Here is a 21372-nt window from a genome sequence, read left to right on the forward strand (position 1 = left end):
CAGATCTCTAAAAACTTGGGCAAATATAAGCAAAATGTAAGAAAACCTCATGATGCTGTGTTTACCTTGAGAAGTTACAAAACATCTTGATTACTAAGTAAATACCAAGTGTATCCATAAGGCTTGATGAGAATGACAGACTTCAATATTGTGAACTTCAAGCAGAGGTGATCAGATTTCAAGAAGAGGAGGGCCAGGTTTCATTAAAACAATAAATGTATGTCCTATGTGTCAGTACTATGGATCAATTAAGGACCTGTATAGCATGGTCTTGAAGTGTCTTGTCCTTCAGAACCTTGTGCATTATAAGCTTCTAAATGTTTTATTTTGGGGGTGACATGTAGCTTGTTATTCAACTACAATATGTGAGCAGAATACGAACTCTTGAGTGGAAGTCTTTATGTCAAAGGAAATACTTATCTTAAGCATCCTGAGCACTGGAGAGCCCTGAATATCTACATGGTAATTAGCTTGCTAGTTTGAACTATTAGCTTGATTGCTCTGCAACTATAGCTAGTTAAATAATAACTGGATGGAAATTAAAACAAAACATACCATTCTAAATTAAATATGTAGCATTTCAGATTTAAACTGTTTCTAGCACTTTAAACACTTTGGAGTCTATATACTGTTGTATGAGCTGTATGCAAGTTCAAGTTAAATGATTTGGGTAGATGAGTTGATTTTTTTTTCCCTTTGGAGTCTGAACGTGTGTCAGTAGATGAGATAAAGGTAAAAATGTAAAATTTGGAGTTGTGTTATGTTAGCTCTTGCTGGAGAAGGGGAAGGAAAAAGATCTAACTGATCAACATTCTATAGCTGTAAGTGTGTTTATATCTATAAATATATATAGGTTCTGCTCAGTTCAGTCTGTAAATCTTGAAAATAGCAGCAATGAAAAAGTTTGACTTCTGAAAATATTCATGTAATTCATGTGAGAACACAATGTTCTTATGGCAGAAATGAGCTGTTAGAAGTATTCCTTGGTGGGAAAATTGTTGAGTATTGACTTTTTAAATGTACAATGGTCATCTTCATGTAGCTAAAGCCTCCAGTTACTGGGAGCAGAGTTGTTAAAAAAAAGTAAAAGGTAGCAAAAGAGCTCATGTGTTCAGTTAACTGGGATGTTTTTTCACTTCAATTTGTTACCTTCCCCAGAAGTCTGAGCAGTTTTTGTAAGTTCACTTGTGGGTTTTTTCTGTACTAAGTTGTTTGGGGTTATAGAAAGCTAATCACTATGATAAAGTTTAATATAGGTTAAGATTCAGTTGGTTTAACTGTTGCAAAAAGCTGATTCCTGAATGAAAGTGGTTTTCTTTGCTTAAATTGCATTACAGAATATTTATATCCTGTACATTCTGAAATCCATTTCACAAACGTAACTTGTGAGCCTTATTTAAAAGGTAGAAAGCAATAGTCAAATACTTTTCAAGGAATATTCCACCTTGTGTTTAAATGTAGTTTGGGTGAAACTCTGCACACTGGTTTGCAAATTGTTGCCCTCTTTCCAATGTCTGTCACAATAATGTGTTAGATAAGAGGCACGAGGAGAATAGGCAGAATGTTCTTGCACTACTTGTCATGGCAGCTATTCTCTATTTGAAACATGTAATGGGTTTTTTTTACTTTTGTTATTTTTTGTCCCCTTACCAGCCCCACTTAGCTATTGAGGTGTCATCAATATTAGTCTAAATTTCTAGCTTAGTTTGACTTATTTGTGTAGCTTAAGGTGTTCAAACTATTGATGTTATTTAGTAGTTATATACTGAAGAAATCCATACTTGAATCACTTTTTTGGGTGACTTCATTGACTCAGAAATGGTTTGAACAATGAAAAATCAATCAATGGGAAGCAGAAAGCTTTTAGCAATGGACATGTAGATAAAGGCTTTTAAGGACTTCTTTCCTGAACACATGGCTTGCCTTTTGTGTGAGCTTGGTGAGTGAAAAGGGAGCTCATATCTCAAGCTGAATGACTTCATGCTTATGAGAATGGGGCAAATAAAAATTTATACTTTACTTTTGCTTCATCAGTAAACTTCCTCAGTTAACAGCTTGATTACTGACTTGGTATCTGAAGAGAGAATCAGAGCATTTGAAACAGCTCTGTTAAAATACATACATTGTGGACTAAGAGTTTGTTTATCAGGTTAGTTTGCTCTGAGAGAACTAATGAGTGGACTTGCTGGAGCATCTTATTGGCAAAAGAAATTGTGAACCCGTGGTATATTGAACTGCTTTGACCTGATGGATTTCCTAATTTGAAAGGAGGGTGGTGTAAAATGCTGAGCTCAGAATGTAGTTGCTACTGTGGAAGATATTTTAGCTATTAAGCAGAAATACATTGAATCCTAAGCAAGCACTTGACTATGCCTCCTCTTGCATATTTACTGTCTGAGATAAGATCTTGTGTGAAGACAGCCCACTACACTGAAGCAGCAAGACTGCATCTGTATGATGGTAAATGTCTTCACTAAGAAGTAGGGTAGGAAAGTTCAAGATGAGGTCTTTGAGTGACTGGCACTGTAAATCTGGGATTTTGATAGGGGCTTTTCTGTTTGGTTTTTTTTTTTTTTTGATTGTTGCTTTGCTTTCGAAGTATTTACTGGCATGTTAAGTGCTAGAAGTTTCACTTATTTCTACTTATAAAAGATATGACTTAATACAGATTGTTTAAGGAGAGCGCATAAGTGCAGTAGGTTAACTTAAGTTTTTGCGTGATGCTCTATATCAGTAATCAGACTGCTAAGAAGTACCATGTCTTGTTTTTTTGGTCAATCTGAATTCACTGAATGTTCATATCTAGTTAAACTTTCAAAAGACTGTTAGACCAGTTACACAATTGTCAGGTCATTTTTATATGTAGTTCTGTATTAGTGGTAGTAATCTCTGAAAAATTATTGATCTGTGCCTTGGTTTGATGTTTCTGCTTGAAATGCATTTCTGTAGTATTTCCACACTGTTGTGCATCAGTTAATCAGATAAAAGCAGGAATTCTCATCTAAAAAGGTAAACTAATTATGGAAGAAGGCTTACTGTGAAAACCAAGCAACGTAACTTTCTTGTGTAGCAACTAACAATTGCTTTGTTTTTAGGTGCCTTAGCTGGACCAGTTGTTGATCCACATGTGACAGCAGTTTGGGGGAAGAAGGTTGCACTGAAATGCGTAATTGATGTAAATGAAACAATAACACAAGTTTCTTGGGAGAAGATATATGGTAAAAGTTCAGAGACTATTGCTGTTCATCACCCTGAATATGGAATATCTGTTCAAGGAGAATACCAAGGAAGAGTGGCATTTAAAAACTACTCACTTACTGATGCAACAATCATCATAAAAAATGTAAGCTTTTCTGATGCAGGAGAATATGTTTGCAAGGCAGTTACATTCCCACTTGGAAATATACAGTCGTCAACAACTGTAACAGTATTAGGTAAGTTAGCTTCTTTTTGAAAGGAAAATTCTACAAACTTACTAATAAATTGAATTTTACCATTTAACCCAAAGAAAATGCAAAATATGTGTTTGCTGGTCTTACTTTAGAGGTATGTAATTTTTCTAATGTCATAGAGGAGACTTCTTTTGAGTCTTGCTTCTTTAGAACTTGTTCTTTGACTGTCTAGTTATTAAAAATAAATAACCAGTTCCTATTTAGGCATTATGCTGAAAACAAACATTCAGTTTGTGTTAGCACAGCGTTTTAGAGCTTTGACAGACCACGCTGATACCAGGGACTTGTCTGTATGTTCTGGGAAGCTGCAGAACTTGGCCTTAGCTACTGCCTTGGCTAAATTCCCTCAGTTAGTACTGGATAGTCACTGGTCTTCAGAAGAAGCAGGTATTTCTAAACTTTGTTGATAACTGGTTGTCTCAGTGAAATTGTCCATCATCTGTAATGAGGTTAGAGAGTTCCCAGTGAGGCTCGATGCCCACACCTGGAAACATTCAGATGGGACTCTGCAGCAGCCTGCTATAGTTGAAGATGTCCCTGCTTATTGCAAGGGGATTGAACTGGATGACCTTCAACAAGTCCCTTCCAATGCAATTCTGTGATTTTATAGATGTGCTGCTGACACTATAATTTAATATTGCTGCTTGGGTCTGTGATGCAAACTGTTCTTTGCACAGTGTAAATGTAAAGCAAAACTATCTAGATGACTGCTGGGAGTTGTGGGAAGAGTCAGTTTAAGCTCTTGACTGTTTGTGGATAGTCATAATGTGAAACCTTTATAGACTTGAGGGTTTGTTTACACTAATTTTGTCCCTCTTGTTGAGGGCTGAGTATTGCTGTCATAAGGAATTAGTGCTGAAGTGCAAGTAACTCAGGTGTTACTGCAATGTAAGGTAAAATGACTACCCTGAAACTTGAAAGTCTGTTATTAAGTTGCCCTCTCCTTACAATAGTATTCCTCTTGTATCTATCTCTTGCCAGGAGTAAAATGATATTTTCTGTAGCTGAGGTGATCATCAATGACTATTTCTGCAAGCTGATGTGTTTTTTAGGATCATCTCTTGATCTTTGATACCATCTTTTCATAGCAGTAGAATATTCAATGGGATTAATCAGATGGCTATAGCACAGTATGTAAACTGGTTTTCACCACAAGGTGGGGCAAAATAAATGCATCAAAGCAACTGGCTTAATCCAATTTGAAGCTAGTAACGACCAAAATTCTGTGTGATGCACAAAGCATGTGGTCTTATGGTTCTCTGTTTCACCTGACCTCCATCTGTACTGCAGGTGGTTTTGTGTGTGGTTATTGTAGCAGTCTCTTGACTTCAGGATTCAGCTATTGTGCTTTACCAATAATCAGTGGGAATTTCTCACTATCTCCCCTCACCTTTTCTAGTCAGTTTCTCTTTCAAAGGTCATTTTTTTTTTCAGATAACATTAGTTATTGTGTCCTATTTGCACTCATAATATCAGGTTTCTGGAGGAAATTGAAAAGCACATGTGTGTCTCATGTGCATATTAGCCTACATTTGGAAGAGTGGGAGGACCACAACTTGTTTCATTAGACATACGTTATGAAAAGTTGCAGTTGAAATAGGCAAAGAAGTATTAGTCAAGCATACAATGGTTCTGGTCATAGGTTTTTTCATCATTCATGTAGATGTTGCCAGTTGCTGTAAATCTCTCAGGTCTCTAAATAGCAAAATCCAGCTGTTATTTGCAAAGATGCTTTTCCATTCTGGTTATCAGCAGCTTCGCTTGTATCACTATGTAGCCAACCCTCTGTTGGACTCAAGTTCTTTTGTCTTAGCTGTGTATTTTCTGTCCTCTTAGAAACTTTTTGCTACACTGACTTGTAGGCTTAAACAGTCAAAATACTGGGGAAGTAATGATTTTCAGAATATGCTTGTAAATTAATTACTTGTGAACTTTGCTGGCCGGAGCTCAGCAATTCCAAGCTCATCAGAATCCTAAGGCATGCAATTGCTGCAATTTAAATCTTGATGTAACTTAAAATAATCTTCAATGATACATTGACTGTATTCTCACACTGGTCTAAAAACCTCTACCTTAAGTAAGGAAAAAAGTTCCTGTCCTAAGGCTGCAGCTGTTTCCAGTTGAAACAGGATTGCCTTTTTTCCTAGTTCCTGTCTGTTCTTATTTAGCAGAGAATTAGTTTCCTTCCCCTGTGTAGTGGACATACTTAGTCATGTACCAGATGCTTGTACACTGTAAAGTGGAGACACTGAAGACAAATGGAAGAAAGAAATAACTGCAAGATAAAATGCCCTGTGTTTTGCCACGGCACACTGATTACTTAAGACCATATTTCAAACCTTTTGTGTGCCCCAAGTTTGACAGATGAGCTGTGTTTGGTGATTTTGCCCACTCCTAGTTTGCTTTGTTTAGTGCTTCATGTTGCCTTAAGGAAATGCACTGTAAAAGACATGTTTAAGACAGTGGAAACACAAAAATGCTTTTAGGGTCAAACAGATGTATTGAACTTTTCTGAAACTTTGGTTTGTCAAACTTACAGAATAAAGTAAACATAAAGATAAACTTTCTGGTTTTGAGGTAAGAGAAAATAAAAACTTGAAATACTGTTTTGGAAAGAAATTAATCAAGTACATGTCAGTTGTGATGAAGGAGATGACAATTCCCAGTGTCATACCCATGTCAAGGAATTAGTGAATTTAATGTCAGGAGGAGATAATCCTCTTTGTGTTGTAATCATGCCAACATCATCCAGACCTCCTGTGCCCAGTGTGCACTGAAAAATAGTTTTAAAAACTAACAGAAGGAATTAAGAAAGGCTTATGAAGTACAGGAAAACCAAGAAGCAGGTTTTTTGCCTCAAAACTTGATGCAGTAGGATTTAAGGTTCATGTCTGGATGCTTTATTATGTTCTTTTTCTGCAAAGAAGTATAAGGACCAGAGCAGCAAGACATTTCTGATATGTCCATGCTGGATGGGAGGTGAAGGTGGAATAAGCTGGGTTAAATTAGGTGGTGGTCATGAGTCAGTAAAAAGGCAAGCACAGATGGGCAAATTAGTTGAAACCTTTTGAACAACTGTACATCTATCTTCCGTGCTTCAGACATCCTGTCTTGAATATTCAAGTATAATTCACACCATAATGTTGCTTGAGATGGAACTTACACGCTGAGGAAGTAGGTGTTGCTTTTGCATCTTAGAGGATTGGTAGCTTCCTTTTCCACACAGAGCATTGTCCTCACCATCTTTTTCATTTGTCCTGAATAGAGTACAATATTTCTACTGAATGGGTGTAGCAGCTTCTCTAATGTTCTCCCAGCTGCCTCTTCTGTCCTCCACCACCACTGTGGGCAGAGAAAGTCAGTGAAAATCACATTCATGTGCTGCACTGAATGCTCTGGGATAAGAGGACTGCATATAGAAATTACACTTTCAAAAAAACCCAAAAAAAATACCACAAAATAAATTCCAAAGCACATACATTCAATTTGGTTTCTTTTCCAAACTGAAAATGGTTTTGCACTATTTTGCACTGTGAGACATGAGATGCCGATTGCCCCTTGTAGTTATGGATTCATTCACCAGATACTTCTTAATCCATGACTGACACATCTAGAAAGGCCATGGAATAACTATCTGCCTCTGCTTGTTTTGTTTCAGTTGCTGGGACAGAGTAGTCCTGAGTGATAAACTAACCTAATTGCAGTTGCTTCCTGTTTTTCAGTTTAGTTATCTTGCAGTTGGTATGTAGTACAAGAATCACAATTTGTGGGAAGATGTGACAGTAGAAGCCTAAACATTTCTGTTGTATAAAAAAAACTAAAGCATGGAAACATGTAGGACTGGGAATAAGTATATTTTGTGATGCTGAGTAGTTTTGAATAGTTCAGCTTTGTGTCTAGTTGATAAGTGTAAAACCAAATATTACACAGTGAACTCAAACTGACAAATGGCTGGTATCATTTGAGAAAGACTAAATTTAAAAACGCACTATCATGCTTTCTGGCTACTTGACTTCTGCTTTGGGTCTGGACATCTCTGCAACTTAGTTAAGAGTTCTTGTTTGCTTATGTATCCCTTCACCAAAGAGGTGGAGGTAAAATTATGCAGTTGCATACCTTTTTTTTAAAGAAAAATCAAAGGAATAGAACATTTGTCAAACTTTTATTTCAAGCTGAAATTATTGGAGTCTATAATTTTGGCATGAAATGCTAATGATAGTTGCTAATTTAATTTATTTTACTGTTATGGAGATCTTGGGAGGGGAGGAATACAGCAAAAATTAGAATTTTCATGCATGTAAAATTCTAAGTATAAATTTGGGGTTTTACTTCTGCATTTTAGTAATACTACAGACACTATTGAAGAAGTCTCTACCAGTGATTTGAGGAGAACAGGGCACTAGTGTTTATATTAAGTCAGGAAAACCAAATTGTAGGTCAGATAACAGGGCTATATAATGTCATGTTCTCCATACCAGGTTTTAAAGGCTTTTTTTATGCAGATGGAGCAATGCCTCATATGTACATCAGATATCCAAGCTTACTGCTCAAAGCACGAGCTGTTGCTGGTGTTGCAGAACAGGGAATCAGATTTTGAAAGAAGCTGTATTAGAAATGCTTCAGATCTAGAAGAGTGAGTGTAAAACTTGGCACAAAAAATCTGCTATTGGCTTATTTTCGGTAGGGTTACTAACAAATCTCAGAGGGTGTGCATTCAGAGAAACAAAGTAAAAATAATTTGCTTTCCGTATCTGCCCAAACAATCTTCAGTTTCATAACTACTTATATTCTTCAAGCACTTCTAAGCATAGAACAGAAAACACACATTTTTATAAGGTTATCCATTTATAGTTGCCTTTTCCTTTAGTGCAATTGAGCAAATAATAAACCAACTTGTTCAGACATGAGCAGTGTTAGACTGAGCAGAAAACAGTAAAAAACTGATCCTGATTCCTGAATGGGCTGAAGCTGAAAATATTTATCTTTGGAAGGTGTAGGCAGTTGGAGAACTTGCCAGGTGCAGTGAACTTTGCTCTGTTCTGTTACAAGATATGTCTGTGGGTCAGCTTCAATTTATTGGAAAGAAATTCCATGAACTAACTTTTCTCCTTCTGATACTGAAAGGCACAGAAGTTGCAAGACTTGTCTCTGCTTTGTGATTAGTGAGGGCTGATCCACTGAGGTGGATTCTGAAGCATTATGGTGAGTAGCAATGACCTTCCTTCAGAGGACTCCAGTGGCCAGATTAGAGCAAAAGACCAGGATTGTGGAGCAGGCGGGTACACTGCTGCACAGCTGTCCCTTACAGAGCTGGTGACACAAATGGGCCACTCTAAAACAGCACCAGGTCGTTCTTCTGACTTGGGCTGCAACTGGTGGGTGGCTTGTACAGATTTGCTAAACCAGAAAGAAATTTTTTGGAAGCTTTTTAGTCTGTGGCCCTCAACAGTAGACTTGTCCACGAAGAGCTCAACTTCCTTTTAGAAAGAAGTATGTTCCCCAGGTTTTTAAAATTTTAGGGTCAGCAGTGGCCTTACAAGGAGCTCACATCCTTCCACATGCAGATTCCTTTAGTTTTGGACTTAGTATTGAGTTCCATATAGGCAAAATGTTATTTCTATATAAAACAATTAATTTTATTTTGTTATTGAAATGTTATTTATATATAGATTACTTTGTATATTGTAAACTTAGATAAATTTTATATACAATTGTCTTTTTCTGTGTACTGATTAGATCCTTTGTTCAGTGTGTGGTGTGTATGTATTATAAAGATGCAGCATGGAAGTCAGTTCTATAATAGTGATCAAAAAAAGCTTAAACTCTTAATGTTGGGTGTTAGAACGCAGAAGTAAATTTCAGTCTATACTGACAGTATAGATTAATTCTTGAATGCTTGAAAATGCAGCAGAATCTAAGCTTTTGGAAAAAAAACCTGCAGTGTCATTTCAACCTAATACCTTAAGTTTACTGTTGTCAGACACCGCAACTGAGCACTGCAGCTGGTGTTTTGGACCTAACCACTGTGGAATTCCCTGCCAGTGCATTAAATGTAGTGAATGAACAACAGGGAACTTGAATGGGTGGACAAAGTGGGGCAGTGTCAGCAGGCCAAAGCCTTGTAGAGCTGTCATCTCTTGAGATATGTGTGCTCTTCTAGGATGTCTGATTGACATGGGTGTCTGCAAATGGATTAGATCTTGTTTCACTTTTAAGTAGTGACACTTTCAAAGATGTGGAGTTCTTGTTTAAATCTCCTTTTTTTCCCCCCTCCTTAGTTGAACCTGTTGTGAGCTTAAGGAAAGGACCAAACACTCTAATAGATGGTGCAAATAGGACAGTAGCAGCCACTTGTACAGCAGCCACTGGAAAACCTGCTGCACAGATTGACTGGGAAGGAGGCCTTGGTGAAATGGAATCCACCTCTACTTTGTTTCCAAATGAAACTGTGACAGTTGTGAGCCACTATGTGATCGTCCCTACTCGGTTTGCAAGAGGAAGACGCATAACTTGCGTGGTGAGGCACCCTGCCTTTGCAAAGGAGATGCGATACCCTTACATGCTGGACATACAGTGTAAGTATGCTGTGAGGTAACTACTCCTGGTATGTATCTTGCAACTTCCCCCTTAATCAGTGTACACCTTCACAGGAAGGAGAAGAGCGCTTCGTGCTTCGGGAAAATGGAAACTGTATAGAAAAGCTGTAATAAGAGGCAGGTCAGCCAGGAGTAAAAGCCTAGGGTCTCTGTAGTGAAAATCAAGTCATGAAGCTAGAATGCATTTCTGCTGTTTTGGATATTGAATCATGGGTAAACATGAGGGTTGATCCATAAGCTGTTTATAGTGTCTTACAATTTCAGCAGTATTAAAAAGAATACTAATGAAGATTCCTGTATGAAATGCTAAGTTGAAAACAGGTCTTGTGGTGGTCAGTAAGTTATTTTCAGATTGTTCACCAAGCTTTGTCAACTAGTGCAAGAAAAACAAGAAAATAATACATACATGCCTAGTGTTTGTTATTCAGCTTCAGATTACTCATATAATTCAAACCTGCAGACTTCTTTAAATAATGTATGGCTTTTAAAAGCTCCGAATACAAAGCAAGGTGATTTACAATGTTGCTTAGTTAAAACCAGTTAAGATAAATAAGCTTTGAGCTTCTGGTCCCTTTTTGTTACAGCACATATATGAACAAAACCATTTTCATGTTGTTACTTTGGTGTCGTGTCTTGTCTGTGTGCTGCTTTAAAGCTCCTAAATCACAGGAGTCTGTCAGTTCAAGTAGAGCAAATGTACTGTCTGGAAAAAGTAGACTTGGCTGTTTTGATTTTGGCTTGGTTTTGTTCTGTCACTCATTTTGGCATAAAATAATGACTGGCACTGCTTTATTTTATTTGACCTTGAAATAAAGTTCTAGATTGGAGGGCCATTGATACAGAAATAAAACTGTAGAGGATTTGTATTGTCTCAAACAGTGAATAGAATAATTGTTTCCTATTGAAAATGAAGTGAGGGTGGAAGTTGGTCCTAATATTTTCATCTGAGATTAGTGTTAATGCATGTTTCAGAATTTCTAACAAGGTTATATTGTAAGGTACACAGCAGTAAGTGAGAAGCAGTGTGTGCTCTTCAGTCTTCCCTGACACTTAGTAACTTTTGCAACTGCTTCTCCATCTCAGCTCCAGAGCTTATCCCAAATCATACTGGTTTGTCTGTTCCTTGGCTTTTAAATATTTTTCCAAGGCCTCTCTGAAATCACCTCCTGGCTTTTTAGAGCTGTAACATAACTGTACATTTTGGTGCCAGTGGATAATTTAATCTTTATAGTTGGTATTTGTGAACTTCTTGGTGATTTCTTAATTACCTGGTTTTACCCAGGGTTGTTTCTGATCCTTTGCTGTATCTTTTTAGTGAGAAGTAGTTCTAAGCTACCATTACTCACTTCCCAAAAACATGAAACTGATTTTTTTTTCCTAAAGTTCTCTCACTTCCTCAAGGTGCTGTGTGGTTGCTGACAACACACTGGGAAAGTTGCATCAATTAACACAATTTCTTCATTGTTGCATATTAATGCTGTAGCTTGGAACTGTATTAGTATGTTCTCCGTATATTTTGGTGGTGGTCTTTAAATTAAAAACAAAAAGGCAACCAACAACTAAAATACACACAAAAAAAATAGGAAAAAAAGTACCTTTCTGTTCTATCTATCTTACATGTGATTCACTTTTAATGTAAAACTGTGATTGTTCATAGATGAAATCTTTTTTTTGTCAGATGCCCCAGAAGTTTCAGTAACTGGCTATGATGGAAACTGGTTCATTGGAAGAGGAAATGTTCAGCTCAAATGTAATGCTGATGCAAATCCATTACCTATGGAATTTATGTGGAGCAGGTAAATATTTGTAAAAAGGGACTTGCCACATGATTCAAGTGGTATAATCACTTCGCTTGCAGTAAATGCATGTTTTGAAAACAAAGGCTATATGATTTGTATTGGTCATATTGGTTTTATCTAGCATTTTAAAAGGAGAATACAAGATGTGTGTTTGTATGAGTACAGGTGAGTGGATATCTTGTAAATTTACTCTCAGGGTAAAGTCTCTATAGTTACTCAAGGTAGACTGAGCTCTGTGTGTTGTAGCATGTAGAGCAAGGACCAATAACTCTAATAAGGATCCAACTATTATTTACATATATCTCTGATGAAAAAATTTAAAAGCTTACATATAATCCACATTTCACAAATCTGTGGACTTCCATCCCAGGCTTAGTTCAAAATCACTGTGAAGAGAAATTTCAGCACATAAAAATTCCTGTGTTTAAAAAAAGCCCTTAATAGCAGTACTGTTTGCTTCTTCAGATGCACTAGGTTCTCAGTTCTCTCATTTGAATTTGAAACATATGTAAGAACTAATCAATATTACCAATGTTCACAATTCTAGAAGAAATTAACCTATTTAAATACATTTAAAGACAATCAAGCTTCAGAGATCATTGTTAGATTTCCTAAACTTAAAATGGAAGAAACTTTTACAGGAAATCAAAATTCTCTGGAATAAACTTGGTGTGCCTTTCTGAGCAACAACAAAACCCATCCAAAAAGCTGTAGTACTGGTGAATATGAAACTTCAAGTGTAGGGTGGGAAATGCATGTAAAAGAAGGGTAGCTTGAGCTTGGAGAAGTAAGTACAGTGTTGAACTGTGTGCTGTCTGGTGTCAGATCTACCTTAGCAACCAGTTTTATTCCTTGGAATCCAAGATGGCATTATATTTACTGGGATAGTGATATTTTCATGGTTAGTAATATATTGCATTTAGTGCTAACTGTGAAGTGTTTGTTTCTCTTCCTTTGAGTACCTGTTTTAAAGTGACAGGTGCCTTTTTGTTCAATATTACTTCAAAAAAAAGCTTGCTAAATGCTTTCAAGATACTGTCATCTAAGTGATCTAGTTTGAATATTGATTTAAGCATTCTTGGCTGTTAATAGGTACTTAGATAAATCAAAATGGGCTTCAATGGCATGGAATTACAGAGGTGTTTAATGTTGGGCAACAGGGCAGTTGGCAGCTCTGTTAGAATAGTTCCAGGGCCTTTGTCCTTTTTCTCTTTTTAACAACTGTTTACACAGTTGTTACTGCAATCTCAGGCAGAATTGTACAGGGAAATGATAGACCTAGAAAAGTCAGTTGATAAAAAATAATTTTTTTAACCAGTTGTTTCCCCAAGTGTATCACCAAGTACCACATTGCATTTCAGTGCTGTAATTTAGACAGAAAAGTGATGGGAGATAAGAAAAGGCATCTCAGAAGATGAGAAACTGCTTGAATTCTTGCTCAGAAGTTCTAATCAAAATGTCCTCTAAATTAAGCATGTATGGACAGAAATATTTACTGGATGCAAATAAAAAGGCACCTAATGCTGGCAGCAAAAGTGCTTCTTAGTTAGACTGTTAGTTTTCAGAGCTTGGGTTGTCTTGTTCCTCCAAGTTCTTTTGAGAGGCTGTTTTCTTAGGTGTAGTGTTGATTTTAGACAACTTGCTAGTTCCAGCAGATGTGACATTTAAAGGATTTGGCCCAGAAATTAAATACTAGGTAAACCTTCAGGTGTACACTGAGAATGTTGAAGGAAAGCCCACTAGAAGTGTCAGCACAGTGAAAAATTAATTCTATAGATTATTGGCAATATTATTTTAAACTACTTCTGTTTAAACTAGTTGTAAATATACACATTTGAAATATAACTGTTCTTTTAGGTTGGATGGACAATGGCCTGAAGGATTGTTGGCTGTTAACAATACTCTGCAGTTCAGCAGCCCTTTGACTTACAACTACACTGGGACTTATATCTGTAAGGTCACTAATGCCCTTGGTCAGAAAAGTGATCAGAAGACTATCTACATACTAGGTAAGTCTTACTTCTTAGCAAAGACAGTGTATTAACTTGGAACATTTTTTTTGTCAGTGATTGAATTAGCAAACTGAAGAGCCAGTTGTTGCATGAAATATATGAAAAATATATGCTTTTTGTGTGAAAAGCCATTGAAAGTGTGGATTTAAAAGCACAATTTGGGATTAAACTGACTCTTGAATAGCAACATATAATGGAAATTCTTATGGTTACAGTGCTTCTGAGATGAGTATTTTCTCTTGGTAGCTAAACTAATGTTTTTTTGCAGTGTTAAGCTGTGTTTGACAAGACATATTGACTGCAATAAGCAGTACCTTGTCTGTAATAAATTGAGAAAACAGATGTTAGTGGAAGGGGAACAACTACATTTAGAAAAGCTAAAGATGGCAGAACAACTTTAAGGAAGTTATGGTTATGTTCTGAATGTGTGCATTTTACACCAGTTACTTGTGTCATTTTCTTGGGGTGTAATTATCAAGTTAAATACCTCATGCAAAATTGTTGCTGATCTACTTAGTACCATACAGTGAATTTCTGTGTCTGTGTAGCACTACTGCTGTTGGAACACACATCCTTGTGTCATTAACACAATGTAATTAATGTTTTAGTGTGACACCTTTTTTGTGAAAGAGCACTAAGACTTAGAGTAATTGTGAATTCTTCTATACAGGTGTGGAAAACTGTTTGGATTTCCATAAGGGATTAAGCAAATTAATTTGTTCAATAAATGCTAGTATTATAGGGGGTTTTAAGCATGATAATAGACGTCAAAATTAAAACTTTTTCTGTTGTACTGTGTTGCTGCTTTTCAGTAAGTTCTTGACATTAGTTATTTCATTAAGCAAATGAAGTGTCAGAGCACACATTGGCCTGTTAGAGAATACAGAGGTGGTGGATACAAACATAGATAACTTCTGTGTTAAAACTCCATATGAACACTTAAGAGTTAAAATGAGAATGAGAATTTAAGACTAAAACTTTAAATACAAGATGTTTGAAACCACATCAGTCAATTCATTTTTGACAGTTTTCTGCATCTTTAGAATGAATGACAATGTTGGAGTCAGTGATATAAGCCACTGTGGAAAGCTAGTAAGTTCTAATTAACTGTCTAGTCAATAAACTAGTTAACTGGAAACTTATAAATAGTTTGAGACAGTTGAATTAGTTGTAAACAATTTAATAGGTAGAATTTTGTATCATTTAAAAGACTTCAACTGCTACCAATTGTTATGAAAGTTACTTCTGTGAGAGTAACTTTTGGATGTTTTGGCTCTAAGGCTGATTATATGGAGAAGACTTCATGGCTGCATAGCAGTGTCAAAACAATTACCAAAACTGGCACATTGTAAGAAATATCAATTCCAAAAAGTAGAAAACCAACATTAAATAGGGTAAAATATTTGACTAGAATATAATTTTCAAATTCACTTGCTCAAAAAATAACAGTGCAGTTTCTAGCTCTGTTCTCAGTCCTATATCTGAGTGGGGAAAAGTTTTTTCAAGTCCACTATTATTCAGGTTGTCAGTTCTATAAATGTTATGTGCAGTAAATAGACCTCATGCTTTTTATCATGACTGTCAATGCATGAAAGTTAAAGGCTGTCATTCAAATTCCATTTTCAAACTAAATGAAATTGGCCTGACTAAAACAGGACAACCAGGAAATCATAGATAATATTTCCTAAAATGAACCAAGTTTTTGAAAAGCAGGTGTACAGGTAGTTGGGCAGTGGTGATGGTTTATGCTCTAGCCCAATGCAAATGTTGCAGAGTTTAAACTCAGTGCAGAGATTGTTAAGCTGCAGCAGTAGACTTTTGCTGTGAACTGATGGACACTGTTTATATGTGTGCTGCTTTTCAGCTGTGCTCAGCAATGTGGTTGTACTGTAGCAATTTAGCTGCAATTAGCAAACCTTTGCTGTTTTTAGGGAGTAACAAAACTGAGCCTCACTTAGTGCAGAATCATACAGTGTCATGGTTCTGCCAGTTAGGTACACCAGTAACAATAAAGGTTTTAGCTGACAGTAAATTTCAGTCTTTAAATGTGTTATGTTGATCATGCTGACAAAATGATTAAAAGCACTGTGTATAAACCTCTTGTATATAGGAGACTGGGTAAAAACAGGAGAGGTGAAGCAATTATTAGTGTAACACCTGTATTGTTTTCAGAAACAAATACTAAGTACATTCTATTCTAACTCTTCAGAATAACTTTTCAGAGTGATTGATTTTTTTAAATAACTGAAATGCCCTTAAATGATGCAGGATGGGCAAGTGACTAATATCAGTCTACTTACCACCTGTAATACTTGACTTAACTCACCAGGTTTCTATTAATGGTAAACATGGCAGTGATGTACTGTAGAGCAATAAGCTGAAATAATAACTTAGCTTATTTTTCTGTCTTTGCTCTTAGCCACTTGGCATAAATTGTGAACTGAAACTTGGAAGCTAACAGACAAAGCTGTATGATCACAATATCTTTCAAATTTTAATTATGAAGCTGTCAAAAAAGATTTATGAAGTTAATGTTTCTGAACAGTCACCATGCTCATAGTTGTTAAGCTTTTTAACTGCTAGGAAAAAAAACCTATTACGTTGAAATGTGTTGTAGGTTTGGAATATAAGCTGAGCAAAAAATTGGTTTTGGTCCTGATATTCATTGTTAAAAAAGTCAAAGCTATATTTGTAAAAAGTTCTGTTGTGCTCCTAAATTTTGTTAATATCCTTGAAGTGAAATACAGAAATGAAAGAGAAGTAGTTGACAGGAACTAAGTAGTAACTTCAGCTTCAGGAGATAACACATCTCCTGAAGGGATAGAGAAATATTCAAATGGTTTTTGAAGCATGATACTTCTTTTTATATTGCATTTAAGGCACAGCTATATTTGCTATTTTTATTAATTTGGTGTTGTAAAGTTAAAAAGTTAAACTTTTTCCATAGCTATCTAGCAAAAGTAAGTCATGCTCCTCATGGAGTTCAAGCATTGAAGTAAGTTTTCCAAAATGTGCTGTCAGTTTGATATATAAAGCACTTCCTTGTACGATATTGATTTACTGAGTTTTCTTACACAAGGAATTGAATTTTGTTTTCTTGACTCTGTTCTTTCACCTTCATGCTGTTTACTGAGGCTTTCCCTTTCTCCCCTTGCAAGGGAGAGGTGACCTGTGAGGTTTGCATTAAGGTTGGAACATACTTCTTCTGTCATGACAGCCTTTGGAGAGATTACATTTGTTAAAATTAAAGCCAGCCTTTGTTAGGCAGCAATCCTAGAAAGGTGTTTTTGTAAGCACAGGGGTCACCTTCTTGTAGAGTGGACATTGTGAGGATTAACATAGCAGAGACTGATCGTTGGTTTTAGATTTTGCTGTGTCATATATAAACCTCTGTCCTGAGAGCGCCTTGTGGATACAGGCACTCTTTTATTTTCTAAATTACAGATTGCAAGGGATGGTGACAAACTGCTCTTTAGCAAAGGGCTTTTGCTCCCTGGTCTAGCAGCCTTTGGATTTTCAGTGGTCTTCCTGAATATTCTTCCATGCCAGAGGTTACGTTAATAACAAGTTTGTCTTGTGTCCCAAAAAAATACCAAAATCTTTTATTTGGCGCATGAAAATCCCAGCTAGAATCCACAAAAGCAGACTGAACTTTGAAAGTGGATGATTGATGAGAGAAACTGTTGGTACCAATATTAGTACTATGCTGCCAAAATAGAGGTTGGGGAACATACTGAAAACAATGCTAGGGAAAATGTTTAGTTCCAATGTGGAACCTTTGTTGGCAAGACACTGTGGGGAGAGTGTTATGCAGTGTCCTCACTGATTACTTGACACAGAGTAGCAGTGGTTGTAGAAAGGAAGAAAGAATGATAAATTTCCAAATCGGTTACTCGCAGACACTGAATCTTCTTCCATGGAAAGCTGACTCCCTGCTGTCATAAAGGAGTTGCTACATAAGCTTTTCAGCAGTTGAAAGAAAGAACTAATTTTTAAAACCTAGCTGCACAGAATTATTATTCAATCTTTAAGGATAATTTAGCAACAACAGCGAGTCAAGACATAGTATTATGTATGTATCTGTGCAAACATACAAGTAGTACATACACAGGCAGATACTTGTCACTCAGTAAAATGGCATGTGCAAAGAGAGATCTTGTAATTTGTTCAAAGCCAACTCACTTTTGGATTAGAAGTAATTGATAGCAGATCCTTGTCTTGTAGGAGGCAAACAAGAGGACATCTTGAATAGTGTGGGATTGTTTTTTGCAAATAGAGAGAAGTATTTTTGGCCACTCTGTTATGGCTTTTGGAGCCAGGCAGACTTTGACTGTCTATACTAACAGGCAGCAACTCTCCAAGGAGCCTTTCCCTCCAAAACTTTGTTTCTGTAATGCTTAAATGACAAATTTTAACCCAAGTAAATTGTAGCAATATTGAATTATCTTACCTGTTGTAGAGCTGGTCAATTTACCCCTCAAATACTTCATAGTGGGCTAAATCCAAAATGGTTTATTGTTTAAGAGTTTTGTGTTCTCTTGCTTTTTTTTTTTTTTTTACAATGATAAACTGATAATACCAATGCAAGATTTAAACCTAAGACTTTGAAGATAGTGGTCATCAATCTCTTTCTACTTTCATCTCTCTGACACTTGGCTTATTGTTGGCTTTGAATTGGCACCAGAAGCAGAGGTGAGTCCCAGACATCTGAAGGATGGATTGAAGCAGGGAGATGCAGTGTTTGGAACTCAAAACACGTTATGTTAGTTGGGTTTAGTTGGCACTAAATTTAATGGTAGAAACTCCCCTGCCCAAGATAGGTTGTTGGTATTGTAAGAGCTGAGAAAACTGTATCAAGAATAGGCATTTAAGGGAAAAATAAAAATATCAAGTTGACACTGTTGAAACTTGGTACTGACTTTGATGGGAAACATCTGTAAAACAACTAAGAGTGTGAAAACTGAGCAGGGCATGGGAGCCATCGTCCTTTAATTTGAGGTTGTATCAGAGCTTCATTTGATGTCATGAGCAAATCTTCCTTTTATTGGCAGAAAAATGTGTCAAAGGCTTTGAAACCAGCTAGGAAAACTTGGCTTCTTTATGTATTGAAGGAGCCAATTTACTTGCTATATTCATACCAGAAAATTGGGTTTTGCTTTCTTCAATTATGTCTCTTATTTTAATGGGGGTGGTAGCTATGTAAGAGTAGAAGAAATTTGTTGGGGTCTTTCCTCGTCTTCATCATTATTACAGGGTACATGTAATAAGGATTTGAACAGGCCCCAGAACACAGTAAGAGACAAAAACTGAAATCAAGATGTATTTAAACTAAACCCAAGTATTTTCCAGAATTTCTGCTACTTTCACCTCCCTGGCCCACATGGATATTTTAATATGTTATGCCTTGTGCAACAACAGAAGCCTATACATCAGTGAGAGACAAGAGCTGTTAAACGCTGGGGCCAAAGTAAAATGTTAAAGGAAGTCATCAGTAGGAAATTGTTGCTTTTGAATAAAGTGCTATATGAAACAAAATTTAAATGATGACCTTAATGTTTTGTGGAAAGCATTAATAACTCAGACATGTATCAGTGATTATGTGAAATATTACAGTTTAAGAACTTGCTGAAATGAAATAATATCGTCCTTCATAGCCACAGATAAGAGTGGCATTTTCTTGATTTGGAGTTGGCATTTGAGATGTGATTTGCAAGCAAAATGTTATGAGGTAAGCATAAAACTTTAGCATTCCTCATCTTAAAGTTGTTCTCTATTTGGGAAACTTGCTTGGTACAGGAAGTAAAAAAAAAATTAGTTTTACATTTAGAAAGCTCTGGGTGACATCAGAAGTGAACTCACATATTCTTAGTTGTAATTGGCCTTATAAACAAGAAGGGACAGTTTTAATTTTGTAATTCTTCATCAACAAAAGGTACCAAAACAAATAAATCTTAGAGCTGTCATGGTTATGTATTGCAGGAATACATATAAGCAAATGCTTAATTGATCCTGTGTTTGCAGTTGGCTTAATGTTAATTAGTGCTTGTTGGTAATGCAGCTGGACAGCCTGACAACTGGTGGGTGAATGGGAAGTTTTGAAGGAAAAACTCTTTGTAAAACACTGAATTTCTAATATATTAATAAGATTGTAATTGCCACTGTGATTATTTTACATATGCAATGGTAAAATCTGCCAGGATGCAAATACTACATCCTTGTGGATGTGGAGAGATAGGACTTAAGACCTCAGTATCAGAGGCAAAGCAATTACAAAGCCAAATAATTAAAGTCAAACAAGTATATATAGCCTGGAAGGATTTTGCTGGTACTGTTTGAAATTGTCTTTTAAGGCTGTAAATCTTGTGTCTTAAGCAAATAAATTTTCAAGAGAGGGATTTGAACTTCATGGGATGTGTGGGATGTAGAACCCTGGTATACTTGAGTTCTTTAATCTCTGCTTCTTTGTTAAATTACCAAACTCACTTTAAGTCAGTTTTTACTAAAATCATAATCCGAATCCTCTTATTCATTTTGGTAGTGCATCTTTCTTGTTCAGTTTCCTGTCTTCTGTCAAATTAATTCCATTTATGCATAGTTCCCTAACGAACCGTCACATTTTACATAGTTAAGGAATATAATTATGCCCTTTGAAAATCTGTGTAAAACTTTACTTATGTCATCCTTAAAATGTTGCATTCAGCACCAAGGTGTGTAGTAATCATGACAAATGTGAAAATTCTGTCTAATATGAGAAAATTGTATGTCTGTCTCTGAGTAGTGAGATTAAAAATCATATTTATGGCTATTTGATTGTGATTTGTCAAATAACTGAAAGCTTGACAGATTTAGTTCTATCTGGTTCACTCTTTGTGGTGGTAAATTTAGGATGCTTCTAATGTGGTGGTAGCACTGCTTTCATGGATCTTGCTTATGGGCATTTAACTAAATAATATAATGAGCTACTTGGCTGTTCATGCAATATTCTCTCTGAAAGGTTCAAGCTATAATAACATGTTTAGAATTGCTTTTTTGATTTTAAAATAGTTAGCTTGCAATGGGCAAGGCAAAAAGTAACTTCAGCGTGGCATAGAAATAAGAAGTGGAGTTGTATATAATATTGTGAATGATTGATATAATCTCAGTGTCATCAGCCCATCACTTGGAACCTTGCCTGCAATACAGAGGCATACATCTCCAGTAGACCTAAAGAGCAAAGGAAAAAGCTGCATGCTGGAGAAGCTTGCTATCTGGCAGTCTCTTGTTTACATGCATAACCTGACATGAAATCAGTTTATATTTTATATTGAGGAATGAATATGGAAATTACTTTGTGCATGAAGGATCAAATGGCTTATAGAAGGAATGCATAGACATAATTTTTGGTTCAAATGTTTCAATCTTTTATTGTTTTAAAAACCTGAAGGCTCCTTGCTCAACATAAATGTTACTTTGAGATTAATACATGCCATTTTTAACTATGCTTCTTTCACTAATCCCAAGGTGAGACTGAGTA

General features: G+C 36.2%; 1 protein-coding gene across 3 annotated transcripts in view; it reads left to right on the forward strand.

Annotated features, from left to right (window-relative positions):
- NECTIN3 (nectin cell adhesion molecule 3) overlaps positions 1 to 21372 on the forward strand; it is a 57810-nt gene that overhangs the window by 19122 nt on the left and 17316 nt on the right. For all 3 annotated transcript variants that reach the window (XM_030287033.4, XM_072937123.1, XM_072937067.1), the window contains exons 2-5: positions 3096 to 3434; positions 9731 to 10027; positions 11727 to 11844; positions 13705 to 13856. In XM_030287033.4, coding sequence (XP_030142893.4) covers positions 3096 to 3434; positions 9731 to 10027; positions 11727 to 11844; positions 13705 to 13856 — 906 coding nt within the window. The remainder of the gene's footprint in view (positions 1 to 3095; positions 3435 to 9730; positions 10028 to 11726; positions 11845 to 13704; positions 13857 to 21372) is intronic.

This window comes from Taeniopygia guttata, chromosome 1, assembly GCF_048771995.1.
Source record: "Taeniopygia guttata chromosome 1, bTaeGut7.mat, whole genome shotgun sequence".
In the NCBI taxonomy this organism is placed as follows: Eukaryota; Metazoa; Chordata; class Aves; order Passeriformes; family Estrildidae; genus Taeniopygia; species Taeniopygia guttata.